At 42.0% G+C, this 23,449-nt stretch overlaps 1 protein-coding gene across 1 annotated transcript in view; it reads right to left on the bottom strand.

Moving 5' to 3' along the window:
* The window catches only part of itga1 (integrin, alpha 1), a 158,529-nt gene that overhangs the window by 13,948 nt on the left and 121,132 nt on the right, over window positions 1–23,449 (bottom strand). Inside the window, exons 12-15 of the mRNA XM_048596039.1 lie at window positions 19,228–19,370; window positions 16,381–16,524; window positions 14,024–14,116; window positions 3,848–3,879 (exon numbers count right to left, since the gene is read on the bottom strand). Coding sequence (XP_048451996.1) covers window positions 3,848–3,879; window positions 14,024–14,116; window positions 16,381–16,524; window positions 19,228–19,370 — 412 coding nt within the window. The remainder of the gene's footprint in view (window positions 1–3,847; window positions 3,880–14,023; window positions 14,117–16,380; window positions 16,525–19,227; window positions 19,371–23,449) is intronic.

Below are 23,449 nucleotides of genomic sequence, written 5' to 3'. Positions count from 1 at the left end.
AAGGGTAAGGCTGGTAAGATTAAGGAACAATGGATGATTAAAGATATTGAAGTGCTTGTCAAGAATAAGAGAGAATCTTATTTTAGATATAGACAATTTGGTTCAATTGAATCTCTTAATCAACATAAAGAGTGTAGGGGCATTCTTAAGAGAGAAATCAGGAAGGTAAAGAGGGGATATGAGATAGCATTGGCAGATAAGATCAAGGATAATATGAAGAGATTTTACATACACATTAAGAGCGAGAGGGTAACTAGAGAGAGAGTTGGGCCTCTTAAAGATCAAGGAGGTCGTCTTTGTGTTGAACCCCAAGAGATGGGAGAGATACTAAATGAATATTTCACATCAGTTTTTATTGTGGAGAAAGAAATAGTCTAGAAAATGCAGAGAAATAAACTCTGATATTTTAAGAATAGTTCACATTGCAGAAGAGGAGGTTTGGGAGGTCCTAGAGAACAGAAAGATGGATAAATCTCTGGGACATGATCTAATGTATCCCAGAATGCTGTGGGAAGTAGGGGAGGTAATTAAGAGACCCCTTGCAGAAATATTTGCATCATCTATAACTACGGGTGAGGTGCCTGATGACTGGAGGATGGCTAATGTTGTTCCTTTGTTTGAGAAAGGTTGTAAGGAGAAACTGGGGAACTATAGAGCTGTGAGTCTGACCTGGTTGTGGCTAAATTGTTGGAGGTGATGAAAAAAGGTAGGAGATATGGACATTTAGAGAGGCAGAAATTGATTAGGGATAGTCAGCGTGGTTTTGTGCAAGGAAAATCGTATCTCTCAAACTTGATTGAGTTTTTTGAGGAAGATACGAAAAAGATTGATGATGGCTGAGCAGCAGACTTCATTTATTTGGATTTTAGTAAAGCCTTTGGCAAGGTTCCGCATGATGGACTGTAAAGTTATGTCACATGGGATTCAGGGTGAGCTTGCCAATTGGACACACAATTAGCTTAACAGCAGGAGACAGAGAGCAATGGTGGAGGATTGCTTTTCAGACTGGAGGCCTGTGACCAGTGGTGTTCCACAGGGATTGGTTCTGGGTCCTCTTTTGTTTGTCATTCACATAAATGATTTGGATGAGAATATAGAAGACATGGTTAGTAAGTTTGTAGGTGCCATGGTAAACGGTGAATAAGGTTTTATAAGATTACAAAGGGATCTGGATCAAATGGGTCAATGGGCTGAAAAAAGGCAGGTGGAGTTCAACCTGGATAAATGCGAGGTATTGCATTTTGATACAATAAGCAAGGGTAGGGCTTATACAATGAATGGTAGGGCCTTGGGTAGTGTTGTAGAACACAGGGACCTAGGGGTGCAGGCACATAATTCTTTAAAGTTTGCATCACATTAGACAGGATGGCTAAAAAGGCATTTGACATGCTTGCCTTTGTTGCTCAGTCCTTTCAATACATGAGTTGGGATGTTATGTTGTGATTGTACAGGACATTGGTGAGGCCTCTTCTGGAATACTGTGTCCGGTCTGGTCGCCCAGTTATAGGAAGGATATTATCGAGCAGCAGAGGGTTCAGAAGAGATTTACCAGGATGTTGCAGGGTATGGAAGGTTTGAGAAAGGCTAGATAAGCTGGGACATTTTCCACTGGAGCGTAAGAAGTTGAGAGATGACCTGATAGAAATTTATAAAATAGGAGAGGTATAGATGGAGTTGATGGTATTTGTCTTTTCCTATAAGATGGGGAATTTCAAAACTAGGGGGCACATTTTTATGGAGAGGAAAGAAATTTAGAAAAGACATAAGAGGCAATTTTTTTACACAGAGGGTGGTTGGCATGTGGAATGAACTTCCTGATGAAGTGATGGATGTGTGTACAATTACAATGTTTAAAAGATGTTTGGATAGAAACATAAATAGGAAAGGTTTGGAGAGATATGGGCCAGGAGCAGGCAGGTTCTTTATTATTCTTTTATTTATTCACGGGATGAGGGCATCACTGACCAGGCAGCATTAATTGCCCAGAGGCCAGTTAAGAGTCAACCACATTGCTATGGGTCCTGGGTCACATGTAGGCCAGACCAGGTAAGGATGGCAGTTTCCTTCTCTAAAGGACATTAGTGAACCAGATGGGTTTTTCCCCAACAATCAACAATGGATTCGTCGTCATCATTAGATTCTTAATTTCAGATATTTTACTGAATTCAAATTCCACCAGCTGCCATGGCGGGATTCGAACCAGTGTCCCCAGAATGCTATCTGGGTCTCTGGATTAACAATCCAGTGATAATACCATTAGGCCACTGCCTCCCCTGAGGTATTGCACCCTGAGGAGGGACTAGTTTAGTTTGGGATTATGTTCGGCATGGACTGGCTGGACCGAAGGATCAATTTCCATGCTGTATGACTAAATGACTTGCTCCCAAACTGGAAAGGTTACAGTGTATTGTCATTTTTTTTATTCACACACAGGATGAAGGTATTGCTGCCTCGGCCAGCATTTATTGCTCATCCCTAATTGCCCAGAGGATAGTTAAGAATCAATCACATTCCTGTGGATCGAGACTCACATGTAGGCCAGACCAACTAAAGATGGCAGTTTCCTTCCCTAAAGGACATTAGTGAACCAGATAGCTTTTTTGACAATGGATTCATTGTCATCATTAGACTCTTAATTCCAGATTTTTTAAAATTGAATTTAAATTCCAAAATCTGCTCTTTACACCATCCTCTCTGGCAGGATTCAAACCCAGGTACATAGAACGTTGCCTGGGTGTCTAGATTAAAGACCAGCGATAATACTACTAGGCCATCATCTCTCCTATTTAGAGAACCTTCAAAGCTACTCTTCCTCTGAAAATGATTTGCACAGACAAGTAAGTTCAGAAGCATGGGGTAAAGAATGCAAACCCTACAAGTTTGGATGCCACCCTACCAGCTCCGCAGAGACAGTATTATGGGTAGGTAGAAAATTGTACTGCCACACACTGGGTCAGCTTCAAAAGTGTTCCCGCTTCCAGAGACCTTCCCGGATCTGAAATTCCTGTGGCAGTGCCTACCTGCACAGCAACAGTAGTTTTCTAATCAAGATGCTTAGAGAGGCACGTCGTGCTTGTTTTTGGTTGCAGCATGAATTTGATAAGCTGCACATAGACTGCTTGATGTGAGAGGAGGAATGAGATGTCTTTACAGAGGTAAGTTTAAGCAGCATTGCATTTGAGGCTGTTGTAGAGATCATGAGCAACCAAAAGCAAGGAGTGGGAGTGGTTGTGGTGTCTGTTCATATTGCAGCTTTGCCATTCAATGTGTAAATCATGGAGACGGATGTCTACAATGCCCAGATTATACTGTATCTTGCACACACTTATGCCTTGCATATGCTTGCCTGCCAACAATTCAACCCATAGCAGCACTCCTGCTGGTCTCACAGTGTGTGCTGCAGACCTCCATTGGAGTGCCCACTTTCTTGCACTTCCATCTCAGGAGTCTCTTTCCATAATCCTTATTGAATGATGAGGGCATAAAAAGGCTTCTCCATTTGCAGGAAGATTCCCAGTGCTGCTGCACCTTTGACCCAACTGGAGTTGGGACCTGGAAACGGTGCCAATATGTGAATATTTCCATTGAGGAGAATAGAATAGAATAGTCATTTATTGTCACATGTATTTTGTACAAAAGAAATGCAGTGAAGAGTATTTAGGTCACCATGCCACGGAGCCTACCGTGATAACAGAAGGCATAGATAAGAAAAATAGAATAAAATTAAGACAAAGTCCATCTTAATTCAATTTACAGCTCCTGGGTTCAAGAAAGACCTCTACACTGGGTCTTGCTTTTTTTTCTAAAGATGTTTAATTTTAACTATGGACTCTTACATAGAACTTACATAGAAAGCTGTGAATGCTGAGCTTGCTCAGACTTCAGTAAGACAGAAACATTTAAACCAATTACAAATTTCATTCAGGCAATAACATAAAAGGGAGAAAGTCATAGTGGAAAAGGAGATAAACATAACTGAAAGAGGACAGGTCACAGGAGAAAATGAAAGAAAGAACAATTAATACCATAGCTCTACGACTGTGTGTCCACAGGACTAGTGAGGTCCATTGGTTTTTAATAGAGTTACTTTAGGGGCAGACTAACTCCTGAATTATATAACATGCAACTTAAAGCTCTCAGCCAAGGTTTGTTCAATGTTGTCCATTCTGTCTATTTAACTTTAGCTATCTTGATACAAAGGCCCAATCTAGGAGGTGGGGGGTGGGGAGGTGAGGGATTGCCTGACATAAAATCATTGTTTATCCAGAGGGGATTTTCAGAGGAAGTATTCTAGACAGATATTTACATCCCGGCAGTGATGTTGAGAATAATCGGCTGTGTCTCAACATGAATACTTGAAAGTAAAATTGTTTTCCAAACAAATTTAATCCATTTCCATTTGGTTTATCAATTTCTCTCATGAGTAAATCTGATTGGTCAAGACTGGTAGCTCCAGTTAAATATAATTTTAAGTCTGCAAGTCTATTTAAACATTTCCGAAAATGTAGCTGACAATTTGCTTGCTTCAAATTGTCTTGCTCAATGTCGTGGAGAGTGAAGTAGGCTTGCATTATTTATGTGGTATCCTATGATTTCTGTACAAAAGAATTAATACAGGAGTTTGTTTCTTTCTACACTACACTAGTTTCATTTCATGCAATTGCATTTAACAATAAATTTGAATTTGCTGATAAAAAGCATTGTGCATATGCTCAACCTGTGAATGGTGCATTTATATCACAGGGATCCTTGGTTAGCACAAATAAAAGAAGCAATTCTGGAATAAGTCATTGGAATCTTTTTGCAGCTCTGCCACTTCCAGTGTTATTAGGAATTATAATGTAATTAGCATAGTCCTGTCTCACTACAGATGCCGGGGATAATTATATTCAGACTCACTCGTCCAAATATGGACAAACGGCTGAATTCAAGAAGTGTGGTTGAATGAAGCATTTAGCCAAGTATGGCATCATGATGGGTTAGCAACCTTAAAGTCAGTGGGTATTGGGAAAATCTCTCTATTGGTTTGAATCTATCACAAAGGAAAATAGTTGTCATTGTTGAAGACTAATTGTTTCAGCCCAGGCCATCTCTGTATATGCTGTAACAAGACTAAAGAGTCTGGATTCAGGTCTGATGATTCTGTTGGCCGGGGCACCGGAACAAGAGCCTTTTCAAACTGAGACAAGAAGAAATTTCGTCACTCAGAAGGTGGTGAGTCTATGGAATTCTCTACCACAGAAAGCAGCAAAAGTCACTGAATATATTTAAGAAGAAATTTATAGAGGATAAAAGCATCAAGTGGTGTGGGAAGAGTAAGTAGTATGATGTTGAGATGGAGGATCAGCCGTGACTCTGATGAATGGTGCTGCAGGCTCGATGGGCTGAATAGCCTTCTCCTGTTCACATTTTCCATGTTCTTAAGTTCCTCAGTTTCATGTCCTTGGCCTAACCATCATTCCTGCTTTATAAAGTCAGAGGTATGCATCATCACTGATGATTTTACAATGCACAGTACCAATTGCGAGTCCTCAGACACCGGAGCAGTCCACGTCAGATGCAGTAAGACTTGGACAATATTAATTAAGAAGCGGAAAGTAACAGCTAAGAAACGACTATCTACAGCAAGACAGAAATCAAACCATCTCCCCTGATATTCTTTGCTAATACAATTCCTGAAAGCCTCATTATCAACATCCTTGAAATGCACTGACTGGAATTGTAACAGAACCAGTCATATAGATAATTAATTTATAAGAAGAAGAATGATACAATCTTTAATTATTCCTATATGAGTACAAGTTGATGAAAAGTCCAGGAAAAATTTTTAGATGTGATGCCTGAAGTCATCATTTTTCTCAAATCAAGGAGTGAAATGTGTAATAAGCTGTCAGACAATGCATGATTACTCAATTTTACATTCCTTACAGACATAATGTCAAAACTGAATGAGTTGAACTGTGAATTGTAGAGAAAGGACAAAGACTTAGCACACATGATCAATGCTGTGAATGGATTTAAATTGAAACTGGGTCTGTAGTCTTCCCAATTAAAAACAAAACTCTGCAACACTTTCTGAGCTTGGAGAGCATGCTAGAAAACAAATCAAAGACAAGGAGAAATGGATCCACCCGGAAAACTTCTGTGCACACCTAAAAAAAGTTAATAGAGGAATTCAACAATGATACTGAGCTGAAAGTCAGATCAAGGGACAATGATTAAAGTTTTAGCAAAGATCTGTTTGATTTTTTGTGATTTGCAAAACAGAGAAACCTACTCATTCCTATCATCTTGTACTTTTAAAGTGAATGCTTACTTTGCTATCTCACAGAGGTATGTGGAGGCATTCTCACAAATGAAGATTATCAAGTTCAAATATTATACCTTCCTCACAATTGGAGACAAAATAAATATTAAATATTAACTCTGCTTTCTATCCGTAGATGCTGCCAGGCCTGCTGAGTTTCTTGAGCAATTTCTGTTTTTGTTTCAGATTTCCAGCATCTACAGTTCTTTGTTTTATTTTACTGGTTATATAAACTTGGTTTTAGATTTATATAGCACTAAAACTAAACTTTTTATATTTTTCAGGGTTCATCGAGGGTGACACTTAATTTTAATTAAGATGATCTTGAGCTTATAAAGATGGGGCACTGCTGTAGTAATCACTTTCACAAACTGAGATTAGGAAATCAGTGAGCACTACAGTGTTGCAAACAACTCTGAGCACAACTTGACTGAAAACAACAAATGCTGGCAATCACAGCAGGTCAGACAGTATCCATGGAGAGAGAGCAAGCTAATGTTTTGAGTCTAGATGACTCTTCATCATGGCTGAAATGAAGTGTGGAGAGGACAGCATTTATGAGGAAGGGTCACCGGACTCGAAATATTAACTCTGATTTTTTTCTTCACCGATATTGCCAGACCTGCTGAGCTTTTCCAGCAACTTCTGTTTTTGTTCTTGAAAGGACAGTAATTGGGATGGGGGGAGGGGAGGACATCATAACAAGTTAAAAGAAAAGGAAGAAATTGTTCACAATTTAAAAGTGTTGAACTCAATATTAAGTTCAGAAGATGAGATGTTTTTCTTCCAGTTGGGGCGGCACGGTGGCTCAGCGGTTAGCACTGCTGCCCCACAGCGCCAGGGACCCGGGTTCGATTCTACCCTTGGGTGACTGTCTGTGTGGAATTTGCACATTCTCCCCGTGTCTGCGTGGGTTTCCTCTGGTTTCCTTCCACAGTCCAAAGATGTGCAGGCTAGGTGGATTGGCCATGCTAAATTGACCATAGTGTTCAGGGATGTGTAGATTAAGCAGATGGGTCTGAGTGGGATGCTCTGAGGGTCGGTGTAGACTTGTTGGGCCGAAGGGCCTGTTTCCACGCTGTAGGCATTCTATGATCTATGATTTGCACTGCGATTCACCAGAGCAGTACAGCATGCCAAGGACAGACTGTGGGCATGTGAGCAGGACACTGTGTTAAAATGACCAGCTACAGGAAGGTCAGGGGCCTGCTTGCGTACAGACTGGAGATGTTCGGCAAAGTGGTCACCCAGTCTACATTTGGTTTCTCCAATGTAGAGTAGGCCACATTGGGTGCAGCGAATACAATACACAAGATTGGATAAGGTGTTTTGCAGGTGTTGCATCTTCTGCAGTTACATGTGAAGGTGCCGTGGAAGGGGGTGTGGTTTTGGTGGTTGTGGAATGGACTAGGATGTCCCAGAGGGAATGATCCCTGTGAAATGCAGACAGGGGGACTGAGGGGAAGATGTGTTTGGTGGTGGCGTTTTGCTGGAAGTTGCCTGAAATGTCAGAGAATGATCCTTTGAGTGCGGAGGGTGGTGGGATGAAACATGGGGACAAGGGGAACCCGTTCACAGTGTTGTGAGTGATGGGAAGGGGCAAGGGCTGAGGCACGGGTGATCGGTTGGATGTGGTTGAGGGCCCTGTCAACCACAGTGGGTAGGAAACCACAGTCATGGGAGAAGCAAGCCATGTCAGCAGCGCTGTTTCAGAAGGTTGAGCACAAGTTCCCCTTTGGGATCTTAGGGTTACAGAATTAATGATTAAACGTTATTGTGCAGTTTTATTTATCCATTTTACGTAATGTATGTAAAAAACTTTCACACTAGTTTAACAAAAATAAGGTGGAAGAAACTTTAGCCCCATTTACAAACCTGAAACAGATGTAATGTATTGATCAGTGCTTCCCAAACCTTTTTTCATATTTCTTCGTGGGATGTGGACAGTACTGGCCAGACCAGCATTTATTGCTCATCCCGAATATTCAGAAAGTAGCTACGAGTCATCCACATCATTGTAGGTGTGGAGTCACAAAATCACACAATCGTTACAGCACAAAAGGAGGCCATTTGGCCTATCATGTCTGCACTATTATCTCGTGCCTATCTCTTGCCTTCTTCACATATCCGTGCATACCATTTCTATTGAACTGATTATCTAATGTCTTTTTGAATGCCTCAATTGAACCTGTGTCCACCACATTACCAGGTCGTGCATTCTCTCCCCGAATTGTGTGAAAAGGTTTTTTTCTCATATCGCCCTTGCTCTGTTTGCACTTCACTTTAAATCTGTGCCCTCATTCTTTTCTCTTTTATGAGCTGGGATAATCTGTCCCATCTACTTTATCCAATCCACACATGATTTGCAAACCTCTAACAAATCTCCTTTTTGTCTTGGAGCTGGAGGAACACGGCAGGCCAGGCAGCATCAGAGAAGCAGGAAAGTTGACATCTCGGGTTGGGACCCTTCCTCAGAAATGGGGAGGGGGAAGGGAGCTGGGAAATAAATAGAGGGAGGAGGGGTGGGCCTGGGGAAAGGTAGGTGGGATGGTGGTAGGTTGGATGCAGGTAAGGAGTGGTGGGGATTGGTCAGTGGGAAGGGTAGGACGGATAGGTGGGGAAGAAGATGGACAGGTTATGTCAGGTCAAGTCAGGTCAAATATCCCTCTCATCACCGCCTTCTTGACCTGACACAACCTGTACCATCTTCTTCCCCACCTATCCGCTCTACCCTCCCTGCCGACCAATCCCCACTACCCCCTAGCTGCATCCAACCTAGTACCATCCCACCTACCTTTCCCCAACCCCATCAATCCTCCCTCTTGCCTCCTTGATCTGCCACAGCCTCTCCATCTTCTCTCCCACCTATCCGCCCCACCCATCTCACTGACCAATCCCACCACTCCTTACCTGCATCCACCTATCACCATCCCAACTACCTTTTCCAGCCCCACCCTTCCTCTCTATTTATTTCCCAGCTGCCTTCCCACCCCCACCCCCCTACCACCATTTCTGAAGAAGGGTCCTGACCCAAAACATCAACTTTCCTGCTCCTCTGATGCTGCCTGGCCTGCTGTGTTCCTCCAGTTCCCACAATGTGTTGTCTCTGACTTCAGCATCTGCAGTTCTTGCTGTCTCCTTTTTGTCTTCTTCTCTCAAAGGAGGACAGTCCCAAATTCTTCAATCTCTCCTCATAACTGATGCATCTCATTCTTGGAAGCATCCTTGTAAAATACGGAATGCACCGAACGAGACAGCAGATTTCTTCCCCTAAAGGTCATTAGTGAACCAGAAGTGTTTTCGAGACAATTGACAGTGATCACCAGATTTTTAATTGAATTCACATTTCATCATTTTCCATGGTAGGATTTAAGCCCATATCCCCACTGTCCTGAAATTCAGGGTGACTAGTCATTCCTGCAATAGCACCCACTGAACTTTTCCACTGCGATTCCATTTAAAGTTTGAAAATTGTCACAGTCCTTTGGTGAGAACTAGCAGAGCAAAGGGGGTGAGAGGAAGGCCTATGATAACATGGGATGGGAAATAATAAAAAACAGTAAGAACGGGGCAGACAGTGAAGCTCTTGCGGCAGCCATTGCTGATTTGCGACTACAATATTGAAATTTGTGACTCCACTTGGGTTCCTCGTCCACTTTGGGACACCCTGGTAAAGAGGCAAACCCTGAAGTAGGAAAATCAAAGCTGGTCTAAAGCTGGGCCTCAGCATTCAGAAACATGACTTGGGCCAGCTGCCATCATCTGTCAAGTCTCCACAGACTGCTCAACCTTTTTAAACATGATGAATATCGCATTGCTTGGCTGAAGTTCCTTTCTGGGAGGCGAGATGGAACAGCAAGAAAGAAGGGAGGGGTTTCATTCATAACTGCTCTGAAATCCGGAAAGCATTCCTTCTGCGTTCACAGGAATTATTTTTGAATTTAAAGAAAATTTCTGCAATTCTTTTGAAAATATGCTTTCACAAGATGTGGGTGTCTCTGTAATGGCCAGCATTAATGGTAATCTACTGTTACCATTAAGCCGGGGGTTAGTCCTTGTTCAATGAAAAAGTGCAGAAGGGCTTGCCAGGAGGAGCATTAAGTCAACCTGGTGAAGCTACAACAAAGGATTACTTCCATGCCAGCAGCATAAATAGCAAGTGATGGACAGAGCCAAGAAATTCCACAAATAATGGATCAGATATGAACTCTGCAGTGCTGCCACATCTAGTTGTTAATGGTGATGAATAATTAGACAACTTACTGGATGGGAGGCTCTGCAAATATCCCCATCCACAATAATGGGGGAGGCCTGTGTATCAGTGCAAAAGGTAAGACTAAAGCATTCACAGTGATCTTCAGCCAGAATTGCTAAGTGGATGATCCATCTCAGCCTCCTCCTGTGCTCCCCAGTGTCACAGATGCCAGTCATCAGCCAATTCAACGCGCTCCACATGATATCAAGGAACAGTTGGAGTTGATGGATAGTATAAAGGCTATGAGGCCTGACAACATTCCAGCAATTGCACTGAAGACTTTTGCTCCAGAACTTGCCACTTCCCTAGCCAAGCTGTTACAGTACAGTTACAACACTGGCATCCACCTAACATTGTGAAAAATTGCCTAGAAATGTCCTGTACACAAAAAGCAGGACAAATCCAACCTGGCCAATTGCTGCCCCATCAGTCTCCTCTCGATCATCAGTAAATTGATGGGAAGTGTCACTATCAGCAGCACCTACTCAGCAAATAACCTGCTCACCGGTTGCACCAGGGCCACTCATCTCCTGACCTCATTCCAGCTTGTTTAGCTCAAGCATGGAGAAAACGAGCTGAATTCCAGAAGTGAAGCGAGAGTGACTGCCTTTGACATGCAGGCAGCATTTGCTCGAGTCTTTCATCAAGAATCCCAGGCAAACCTAAAATCAACGGGAATTAGGAGGAATTTCCTCCGCCAGTTTGAGTCATACTTAGGACAAAGGAAGATGGTTTAACCTGTTGGAAATCAGTCATCTGTGTTCCAGGATATCTCTGTAGGATATCCTTACTAACAGCATTGTGGTTGGACCTATGCCAAATGGACTGCAGCAGTTCAAGAATGCAGTCCACCATCACCTTCTCAAAGGCAACTAGGGATCGGCAACAAACAGTGGTCCATTCAGTGATGCCCACGTCTCATGAATGAACAATAAAAATAATTGTTCTTCATACTTAATTATCCTTGGCAAGATGATGGTAAATTACAGATAAAGCCATGGCATCAATGGGGAGGGAATTTGAGAACTTTGAATCAGTAACAGTAAAGGAATAGTAATATAGTTCCATGTGAGGATGGTGCGTGACTTGAAAAAGAACTTGCAGATGCTGATGTTCCTGTGTGTCTGCTGTCCTAGGTGTTGTAGATTTAGAAGGGATAGTCTAAGGAACTTTGGTGAGTTGCAGTATCTTGTAGAAGGGACACACTGCTGGTTCTGTGCCTTGGAGGATATTTACTCTCCATGACAGGGTGTGTTGATCAAGTAGGCTGCATTGCCCTGGTTAGTATTGAATGTCTTGAGTTGTTGGAGCTACACTTCAAGTCATAGAGTTATAGAGTCATACAGCATGGAAACAGAACTTATGGTTTACCTCGTCCACGCTGACCAGGTTTCTCAAATTAAAGTCGTCTCATTTGCCTGCGTTTGGTCCATATCCCTTTAAACTTTCCCTATTCATGTACCTGTCCAAATGTTTTTGAAATGTTGTAACTTTAACTGCATCGACCACTTCCTCTAGCAGTTCATTCCACATACAAATCACCCTCTGTATGAAAATGTTGCCCCTCCTCTCACCTTAAAATTACACCCTCTATTTTTGAACTCTCCTACCCTAGGGAAAAGACCTTTGCTTTCACCTTATCTATGCCACTTATGATTTTATAAACCTCTATAAGGTCACCTCTCGACCTCCTATGCTCCAGTGAAAAAAGTCCCAGCCTATCCAGCCTCTCCTCATAATTCAAACCCTCCAGTCCTGGCAACATCCATGTAAATCTTTTTTGCACACTTTTCAATTTAATATACTTCCTATAGGAGGGTGACCAGACCTGTACACAGTACTCCAAAAGTGGCCTCACCAACATGCTGTACAACTTCAACATGATGTCCAAACTCCAATGCTCAATGGTCTGAACAATGAAGGGAAGCTTGCTAAATGCTTTCTTAACCACCCTGACTATCTGTGACACAACTTTCAAGGAAATATGTACCTGAACCGTGAGATCTCTCTGTTCGACAACACTACTCAGGGCCCTACCATTAACTGTATAAGTCATGTCCTTGTTCATTATACCAAAATGCAACACCTTGTATTTATCTAAATTACACTCCATCTGCCACTCCCTGGGCCATTGGCTAAGATGACCTTCTCCACTGTCCACTATATCACCAATTATGGTATCATCCACACTAACCATGTTCCTGTATTGACATCCAAATTGTTTATACAAATGACGAACAACAGTGGACCTAGCACCAATCCATGTGAAACACCACTGGTCACAGGCCTTCAATTCGAAAAACACATCTCCACCACCACCCTACCGTCAAGCCAACTGTGTATCCAATTGGCTAGCTCTCTCTGAATCCTAAATGATCTAACTTTACTAACCAGTCTGCCGTGCAGAAACTTGCCAAAGGCCTTGCTAAGGTCAATGTAGACAACGTCTACCACTCTGCCCTCATCTATCTTTTAGTGGGATGTATTCCATCACATTCCTGTCATGTGTCTTGTAGATGGTGGCTAGGTTCTGAGGAGTCAGCAGCTGAATTACACTCCTCAGAATTTCCAGCCTCTGACTTGCTCCTTTTTGTATTTATTCATGGGCTGAGGGCATTGCCCAGAGGGCAGCTAAGAGCCAACCACATTACTGCGGGTCTGGAGTCACATATAGGCCAGACCAGATAAGGATGGCAGTTTCCTTCCCCAAAAGAACATCAGCGAACCAGATGGATTTTTCCAACAATCGGCAATGGATTCACGAACATCATTAGATCTTTGACTCCAGATTTTTTTATTGAATTCATTTTCCACCATCTGCCATGGCAAGATTCGAACCAGTGTCCCCAGAACATTTTCTGGGTCTCCGGATTAACAATCCAGTGGTAATATCAATAGGCTCTTGTAGCCATAGCATTTATATAGCTGGTCCACTTCAGTTTCTTATCAACAGTAACCACCAGGAATGTAATAGTAGGGGCTACAGTGATAGTAAGCCTTTACAAGAATAGATGGTTAGACTCTTGTTAGAGTTTATCATTGACTTGTACCGTATGACCTGAATGTTACTTGTCATTTATCAACCTGAATTGCTGTTGCCTCTTTGGCCACAGTGACTACTAAACAGCCCTGAGCAAGTCCTGTGCTGCTCATTTCATGTCAGTCTTGGCAAGGGTTCCCAAAACAAGTATGAGCCAAAAAAAAATCAAAAGAACTGTGGATGCTGCAAATCAGAAACAAAAACAGAAATTGCTGGAAAAGTTCAGCAGATCTGGCAGCATCTGTGGAGTGAAATGAAGTATTAGCCCCCTGTTTACATTTGTAAGCGGCCTAACGCCTATTTTAAGGCAATCACCAGGAACAGCAGAAAAATAGCTAGACTCGTTGCGAGGTCTGATGTTTAGCCAGTGTCCTTTGGGAGCAGGAGATTTTCAACAGAACATATTTTATTTTTTACTTACCTCATTGAATTTCCCTGCATGGAGACCTGAGGCAGAATGACAACCACACTTCTGCTTTAATGGCTCAAGGATCATTTCATATCGAAACTCATTCTAAAATAAAGAAAGAAATAAAGATTCAGATGTATGCTTCAATGCAGCTTGAATTTGTAAAAATGTGTCTGAGCAAGTAACAAATTCTTGCAGTTTACCAAGGACAAAGCATTATGTGGAGAAGCTAGGAGTCAGGTGCATGGGACTATGCTTTAAGACGTTATAATGCCTGTGCTGCTATTAAAAATTAATTTGTAAGGTTATTGCCTCATACCTCTGTACCACAAGGGAAAGAAGTGAGCAAATACTTCTGTTTTTAAAAGTCATATCTTACACAATGGGCTGAAGGTGGGAGGGTTGGCATTAGGCTATCACAACCCCAGCAGCCCTCACTGCCCTGCATTGGCATATTACCAGTAGCAGTAACCTCGGTGGCAAAGCCATTTAAACGCCAGCTATTTAAGCTAGTCATGAGATAACACAGTGTGGAGCTGGAGGAACACAGCAGGCCAGGAAGCATCAGGGGAGCAGGAAAGCTGACGTTTCAGGTTGGGACCCTTTTTCAGAATTGGGGGAGGGGGAAGGGAGCTCAGAAATAAATAGAGAGGAGGGTTGGGGCTGAGGAAGGTAGGTGGGATAGTGATAGGTGAGTGCAGGAAGGCAGTAGTGGGGATTGGTCAGTGAGGTGGGAGGAGCAGATAGGTGGGAGAGAAGATGGACAAGTTGTGTCAGGTCAAGGAGGTGGGGATGAGAGGGAGGTTTGGTCATGGGATGAGGCTGGGGGTGGAGAGATTTTAAAACTGGTAAAGTCCATATTTAGGCCATTGGGTCGTAGGCTCCCGAGGCGGAATATGAGGTGCTGTTCCTCCAGTTTCCGGGTGTATCACAATGAACCCCAGAGTATTAGCAGAGCGATTTAGTGAATACACCACCAGGCGCTTGCCTCATCTGCTTGACCCTGTCTTCCCCAGAAACAGTTACATGTCTTTGAGGGTGCCCCACCATTGAGGCACACACATCCTGGTGCAGGAGCCTCAGCTTGCTGCTAGCACTGGTGGTGCTGAACTGCCTACTAACTAATTGAGCCAGAAACTCTTACAGGCAGGCCGCATTCCTCAATTGAAAGGGTGGTCCAGCGGCATCTTAGAAATTATTCACTGTTAGTGACATGCTCTCACTCCACAAGTGGGATTGGCTCCCACTTTTGTTCCTGGCAGTGGAACTTCACCCCTCATGGAGAAAGCAAAATTCAGCCCTTTGTGCTAGAGTTGTGCTCTGTTTTTAAAAATTCCAGACATAAATCAAGTCTTGAGTTCAACATCAGTTCAATGCCAACTCTGTTTCAACAGTGTATTACTGTTTCACAGTATGTAAATAGTAAGGAGATAGAAGATGTAGGGAACTTTATTCCTAGTTCCCTTGGGCAGAATGTGTACTTATGCCACAGGGCTTTCTCTCACTATCTGCTGCACAGTGAGTCTTTTCTTTTCTGTGGATTGCATAAATCCTGCATTTCTTTTTGCATGATAAAGATTATATGAAGTAGCGCCCTTCAAAACAAGAATTACTTGTATTTTGCTATGTTTGTGATTTTGTCCAAAAAATGAAGATTTTGTTTAAAGTTGCATGTGATGACACAAACTGAGAAATTTCATTTATTTAATGAATATTGCAAATAATAACATATTTATATACCACCTTTAATGTAATGAAAACTTCCATGGCACTTCACAATCTTCCTGAGTAGATAGTTGATCAAATTCTTTGTTTTTAAAACGTTTCTTGAAGGAGGAAAGTGAGATAGTGAGACTGAGACTTGTGGGGAAGGCATTGCAGAAGGGAAGTGAAGGCCACTGATGGTTAACACACTTTAAATCAGAGGTAAAAGTCCAAAATTCAATGAGCCTGTATCTTTGAAAGATTATGGGGCTGGAGGAAATTATAAAGATGGGGAAGGTGAGGCCATGGAAGGATGTGAAAACAATGAAGAGAAGTTTAAAATCAATGTGTTGCTTAACCAGGAGCCAATGTAAGTTAATGCGCACGGGGTTGATAGGAAAATATTACAGATAGATATTTTGACAGTCTTAGACTTGCTGCTTTGCTTTTACAATTCCCGAAGAAATTACTCCAAGAGTGACATTATGATCCTTGGCCAGTGCTGAGAATAATATGGTTAAATGATTCATTGGACAGGGATATTATTGAATGGTTTTGCAATATGAAACTAGAATGACTGGATATTTAGCATTGGGTGTGATTTTATGACATATAAGTAATTCTGTGTTTACTTTATAACTGAGGAGAATATTTAAATTTATCACCTCTTTCAGATTGTAAACATAAACTCTTCCTTGCTCTTCTTTCTCAGTTCCCATGTACATAGGAGCTCCAACAAGAAGAATATCAGTTAACGAATCTTCATCGATGTCAATGGCACACACAGTGCTGCCAAAATATGAACCAATCTGAAAAACAGGAATGGCATTCATGTCAAACAAACAGAACAAGTTGTTGCCTCTGTCATCATCCAGAAACACAGCTGATATATCATTTATTCTTTTGCTATACTGCAGTGACTTTGGGGCCTTGAGGTCGAAAAAGTATAGTTAATTCACTGTACTATGTATTGAAACCAGAAGTGGAAGCCAAACAACTGCAATAATAAGATGATATGTGATTACATATCATCTTGAAAATCAAAAAAGAAAACACCAACTAGCTTCGTAAAGGTGTCGGAAAAACAGGATGCTAATTAAAGAGTTAGGAATAAGACCAATGAATTGTTCAAAGATGTTTGTTTTAATGCTTTAAAGGTGTTTGCCCTGACAGAAGCAGAGGGAGTTGGGAAGGCAGAAGGTTTTAGGGAAAGAATTCCAGAGTGTGGAGTTAAATAGTTAAAGACACAATCCTGATGGCAGGGATAAAGAGAAGGAAAATTGCAGAAAATATAGAGTTTAAAGGGGTATGGCCAGAGGAGGTAACAGAGATAAATGAGGTGATGGTGTGGAAGGATTTAAATACAAGAACGAGAATCATAAAAATGAGGTGTTGAAGTTTGAAATTCCTTATCAGATTGGATCAGGAGGTGATGGATTATGGAGTTTTAAGATTGAAAAGAATTGCTTAGGAGATAAGCTTGAATTCACATGGATGGTGAATGAAAGGTTGGCCAGGGGAGGAGAGCAATTGTTAAGTCTTGAGGAAATAAAGATGCATTTGAAGGCACCATTAGCAGATCGATTAAGGTAGAGGCGGTGATGTTATGGAGGCGGAGATGGATGGCCCTTGTGACCGAGAGATTACGGGGTTGGGAATTCAGTACAGGTATAAAAATGATAACAAATTATTAAACATTCGCCCTCAGCCTGGGATTACAACTCGTGACATAGCTCCTGACCATAACTTATTATTGCGAATTTCAAGAACAAAATGTACTGGGAAACCTGAGTAAGTCAAGCAGCAGCTAAGAAGAGAAACAGAGTTAATTCTTCAGGTCAAGACCCTCTCATCAGAATCAAAGAAAGACACAAATGTCACAATTTTTAAGCCAGTTGATGGAGGGAGGCAACAGGAGAATAAGACAGAAGGTCTGTGTGAGGGTGGAGACAAGGGTAAATTAAATAACAAAATGTTCATGATGGAACAGCTGAAGAGAACGACAAAGGAACAAAGATTAAGTCAAAATAAGGCATGGATTGCAACATAAAAAACATTTGAATGCAACATAAATGGACAGAGAAAGAAACAGGATGAGGATCAACTCAGCTAAATAAGACACATAAAACAAGATTGAGGCAGATGTTATGATGTAAAGTTGTTGAACTCAATATTGAATCCAGAAGGCTATAAAGTGCCAAATCAGCAGTTAAGGTGTTGCTTCGTTGGAATACAGTGACATGCCAAGAGCATTAACTTCAGCGTGGAAGAGAGATAGAGAATTAAATGACAAGCAACTGGAAGCTGGGGTCATATTTGCAGATTCTTCAGTCTGATCAAATGTCATTGACCTGAAGCATCAGTTTCCCTCCAAAGATTGCCTCCCTGATTTGCTGAGCTTTTTCCAGAGTATTTTGTTCGTGCTTCAGTTTCCAGTATTCGTAGCATTTTGCTTTTTTAGAAAGGGCCGCACATTTTTAACAAAGGTGTGCAACTTGTAGCGTCACCGTGACATGGATGAAACTCTCAGTTAGTTGGTAATATGATAGGCCCAGCTGTGGTCAACAGGCCTGTCCTACCTCCCCTTTAAGATAAGCATGAGTTTAGAAAACATAATACCTGACAATTTCATGATTTATTGATACTCTACACACGTAAGCTACAGGTTCCATGACAGAAAACACCAAAATATAGGAGTAAATTTTGGCTTGTTTTATTGTGATATATGCATAACACTCTAATATTAGCTGAAGCCAATGTGAGAATATCATCAGATACAGGTTTTCCTTCAAACCACACACAATGCTGATAAGCACATAGCTCACTGTTCCTTCATATCCTGCAACCCCCAAAGTAATATCCATTTGGCAGCATCATGAGCACAAAGACCACTGTGGTTAAAGAAAAAGGTCATTATAAAATTCTCAAAATAACTAAGAATATGGAATGAACATGCATATGTTTGTCTGAATTTCAACATTTTTTAATAAGTTAAGTGAAGAATCTTAGCGATTTGAAGAAGGCAATTTAATAAATCTGAAATTCAGCTATAAAACTGTACTTAGAGTTTCCAGACCACAGAACCAATGCCGTAATCCATTTTTAATCGGAAACATCTGTATATGGTTCTAAGTGCTCCACTTCCTGTACCTCAAAGTGACATTCAGCTTTTACTGATTATCATGTCAATAATGTACAAACAGCTTTGAATTCCTAAGTGATCTCTCAGCATAAAGCAATGTGACATTTTACTTTTAGGTCATAAACAATATTAGGTTATTACATGATAATCTCCTGTTCTGAACTGATTTGGGAAAGACATTTTAAAGCTAGATAATTAATAGAAACCATGGAATCCCATACATTCTTTTTTATTCTACATCATAATATCTGATTTAAGCATAATCAGGAGACAATTCAAGTCATATGTTTAACATGATACAGAAATCCTATCATAACTTTCAAAGTCATAGCGCTGAGCATAATGGCGACACAACTATTTAGTGAAATACCTGTTCTCCTTTAAGAGTCTGCACAATGCTTGTTTTCTTTCCCTTTGAAGTATAAATAATAACTTGTCCGGTATGATTATATCGAGGTTGCCCAGCAACATACCACACATCCCCAGGAACTGAGATAGAGCTCAGAGAGTAACCTAAGTGTTGGAAATAGACTGCGATGAAATTTCAAGCAGAGATTCAGTATTTTGTAGAGATTATAAGAAGTGCATCTGTGTAGTGTGCAAACTATACCTGGTTTAATTAATTTATAGCATTAGCCCAAGTAATTATTACTCGTTCTGTAAGATGATAAAACAGAAGGTAAAAATAAACTGAAACATCTTTCTTCTCAAATTAGGAGACACAGTGACATAGTGGTATTCTTGCTGGACTAATAATGCAGAGACCCCAGTAATATTCTAGGGAGTGGGATTTGAATGCAAGAGGTAGAATTCAAATGAAAAACAAACAACCTGGAATTAAACATCTAATAATGACCATGAGTCCATGGTCAATTGTCATAAAAGTCCATCTGGTTCACTAATGTCATTTAGAGAACTGCCATCCTTACCTGGTCTGGCCTTCATGTGACTCCAGCCTCACAATGTGATTAACTCTTACCTGCTCTCTGAAATGGTCTAGCATGCCGCTTAATTATATAAAACCACTAAAAAAGCCTGAAAAAAGGGAATGGAAGTGAATGGACCACCTGCATCGAACTTGTTACTGGAAATGACAACAACAAACTTGGCTCCACTGATCCTGCTAAATCCTCTTCATTGACATCTGAGATCTGATGTCAGAATTAGGAAAGCTGTGTTGCAGAGTACTCAAGGAACAACCTGACATAGAAATGTAGAAAACAAGAGCAGGAATAGACCATTCAATATGATCATGACTGAACATCTAACACAATTTCCTGTTCTCGCTTTCTCCTGATAGCCTTCGATAACTTTAGTGCAAAGAACTGTATCTAACTCCATTTGAAAATTTAGTCATACTTACAGAACCACACCTTACATACAAAGTTGGAGGTAACAACATCACCACCCCTGGGTGTGTATTATCTCATTAGCGGGACAGACCAGTAGATATAGCATAGTGATGTATAGTCATACTCAACGCTTGGCCAGGGTTAAGGTATTATTATATGATGCAGGTTTGGTCAGGTGCAGTCAGGAGAGGTTTTAATTGCAGTACTACCTGTTTATGACAAATTGGTGAAAACTAATACAATAAATCCTTTAATCTGGGTTTATCTTCCTGAGATAAAACAAGATTTAGGAAATCTGAAGTGCAAAGGAACTTGGGAGTCCTATTTCAAGATTCTCTTAAGATTAACACGCAGCTTTAGTTGACAGTTAAAAAGGCAAATGCAATGTTTGCGTTCATTTCAAGAGAACTAGAATACAAGAGCAGGGATGTACTGCTGAGGCTGTATAAGGCCCTGGTCAGATGACATTTGGAATATTGTAAGCAGTTTGGACAGGAAAGCTCCTTCCATCTGTTCCAGTAGTTGACAGAAGAGTTTTACATTCCAAAAATCCAAGTCGTGGAATTCAATATTGCTGATGGGGTATTTGCCCACCATCTGGAGAACTGGTGAGAGCCTGCATGACCTGCTTTGGGGTGGGCCTACCAGAACTAAGTGCCTTTTAAAGTTGTCAGCTGAAGGATTATGCTGCTAATGGTACTGCACCAACACTAGGTTGAGGTTTGCCAAGGAAGCTAAGTCAACCCAGTCACAGATTAGTGAGGGGAAAATGCGCAGTATATAGCATTGGAATCATTGGCTAGCATTGTGTGTGAAACTGGGTGAGAGGATGGAACTCAGTGCCAGGTTCCTCCATCAGACACTGAATGCCTTTGAATAAGAGACTCCACCTACTTCTTCCACTGAAATCCAGAATCCTGCAAACAGGGCCTCCCACATAGTAACACCCCATCTACCTCTGGTTGAATACCAATAATGGCAGAATGAGGTTCTTAATGGGTTTCAAATGTCCACTCAAGCACCTCAACTGTAATCCAGGCAGTAGGCCATTTTTTTTTCCATTCATTTGTTTGTTGTGGGCATCGCTGGCTGGCCAACATTTCTTGCCCATCCCTAGTTGCCCTTGAGAAGGTGTTGGTGAGCTTCCCTCTTGAACTGCTACAGTCCACCTGCTGTGGGTTGACCCACAATGCTAATGGGGGGGAATTCCAGGATTTTGACCCAGCAGTAGTGAAGGAACGGTGATATATTTCCAAGTCGAGATGGTGAGTGACTTGGAGGGGAACTTGGAGGTGGCGGTGTTCCCACATATCTGCTGCCCTTGTCCTTCTTGATGGAAGTGGTTGTGGGTTTGGAAGGTGCTGTCTGAGGATCTTTAGTGAATTTCTGCAGTGCATCTTGTAGATAGTACACACTGCTACTACTGAACCTCGGTGGTGGAGGGAGTGAATGTTTGTGGATGGAGTGCCAATCAAGTGGGCTGCTTTGTCCTGGATGGTGCCAAACTTCTTGAGTGTTGTTGGGGCTGCACTCATCCAGGCAAGTGGGGAGTATTCCATCACACTCCTGACTTGTACCTTGTAGATGGTGGACAGACTTTGAGGAGTCAGGAAGTGAGTTATTTGCCACAGTATTCCTAACTTCTGGCCTGCTCTTATATCCACTGTGTTTATGTGGTCCAGTTGAGTTTCTGGTTAATGATAACACCCAGAATGTTGATAGTGGGGGATTCAGTGATGGTAACACCATTGAATGTCAAGGGGCGGTGGTTAGATTGTCTCTTATTGGTGATGGTCATAGCCTGGCATTTGTGTGGCGCGAATGTCATTTGTCACTTGTCAGCCCAAGCCTGGATATTGTCCAGATCTTGTTGCATTTGAATACGGACTGCTTCAGTATCTGAGGAGTCATGAATGGTGCTGAACATTGTGCAATCATTGGCAAGCATTCCCACTTCTGACCTTACGACAGAGGGAAGGTCATTGATGAAGCAGCTAAGATTGTTGGGCCTAGGGCACTACCCTGAGGAACTCCTGCAGAGATGTCCTGGAGCTGAGATGATTAACATCCCACAACCACAACCATCTTCCTATGTGTCAGGTATGACTCCAACCACCGGAGCGTTTGCCCCCGATACCCATTGATTCCAGTTTTGCTAGGGCTCCTTGACGCCACACTCGGTCGAATGCAGCCTTGATATCAAGGGCTGTCACTCTCACCTTACCTCTGGAATTCAGCTCTTTTGTCCATGTTTGAACCAAGGCTGTAATTAAATCAGTGGTTAATGGCGCTGGTGGAACCCAAACTGGGCGTCACTCAGCAGGTTATTGCTGAGAACATGCTGTTTGATAGCACTGTTGATGACACCTTCCATCAATTTACTGATGATCAAGAGGAGACTGATGGGGCGGTAAATGGCCAGGTTGGATCTGTCCTGCTTTTAATGTACAGGACATATTTGGGCAATTTTCCACATTGTTGAGTAGATGCCAGTGTTGTAACTGGACTGGAGCGGCTTGACTAGGGGAGCGGCAAGTTCTGGAGCACAAGTCTTCAGTACTATTGCCAGAATGTTGTCAGGGCTGGTAGCCTTTGCAGTATCTAGTGTCTCCAGCCGTTTCTTGATATCACATGGAGTGAATTGAATCGGCTGAAGACTGGTACCTGTAATGCTGGGGACCACAGGAGGAGGCCAAAATGGATCATCCACTCGGCACTTCTGGCTGAAGATTGCTGCGAAAGCTTCAGCCTTATCTTTTACACTGATGTGCTGGGCTCTTCCATCATTGAGGACGGGGATATTTGTGGAGCCTCCTCCTCCAGTGAGTTGTTTAATTGTTCATCACCATTCACGACTGGGTGTGGCAGGACTGCAGAGATTAGATATGATCTGTTGGTTGTGGGATCACTTAGCTCTGTTTATCACTTGCTGCTTTCACTGTTTGGTGTGCAAGTAATCCTGTTTGGTGGCTTCACCAGGTTGATACCTCATCTTTAGGTATGTCTGGTGCTGCTCCTGGCATGCCCTCCTCCACTCCGCATTGAACGAAGGTTGATCCCCTGGCTTGATGGTAATGATTGAGTGGGGCATATGCCAAGCCATGAGGTTACAGATTGTGAGACAACAAGGTGCAGGGCTGGATGAACACAGCAGGCCAAGCAGCATCATAGGAGCAGAGAGGCTGACGTTTCAGGCCTAGACCCTTCATCAGAAAAGGGGGAGGGGAAGGGGGTTCTGAA

The sequence above is a fragment of the Rhincodon typus genome, chromosome 1, assembly GCF_021869965.1.
Source record: "Rhincodon typus isolate 14 chromosome 1, sRhiTyp1.1, whole genome shotgun sequence".
Taxonomy (NCBI): domain Eukaryota; kingdom Metazoa; phylum Chordata; class Chondrichthyes; order Orectolobiformes; family Rhincodontidae; genus Rhincodon; species Rhincodon typus.
The sequence above is the reverse complement of the archived record's forward strand: the minus strand, read 5'-3'. Positions and strand labels throughout refer to the sequence as shown.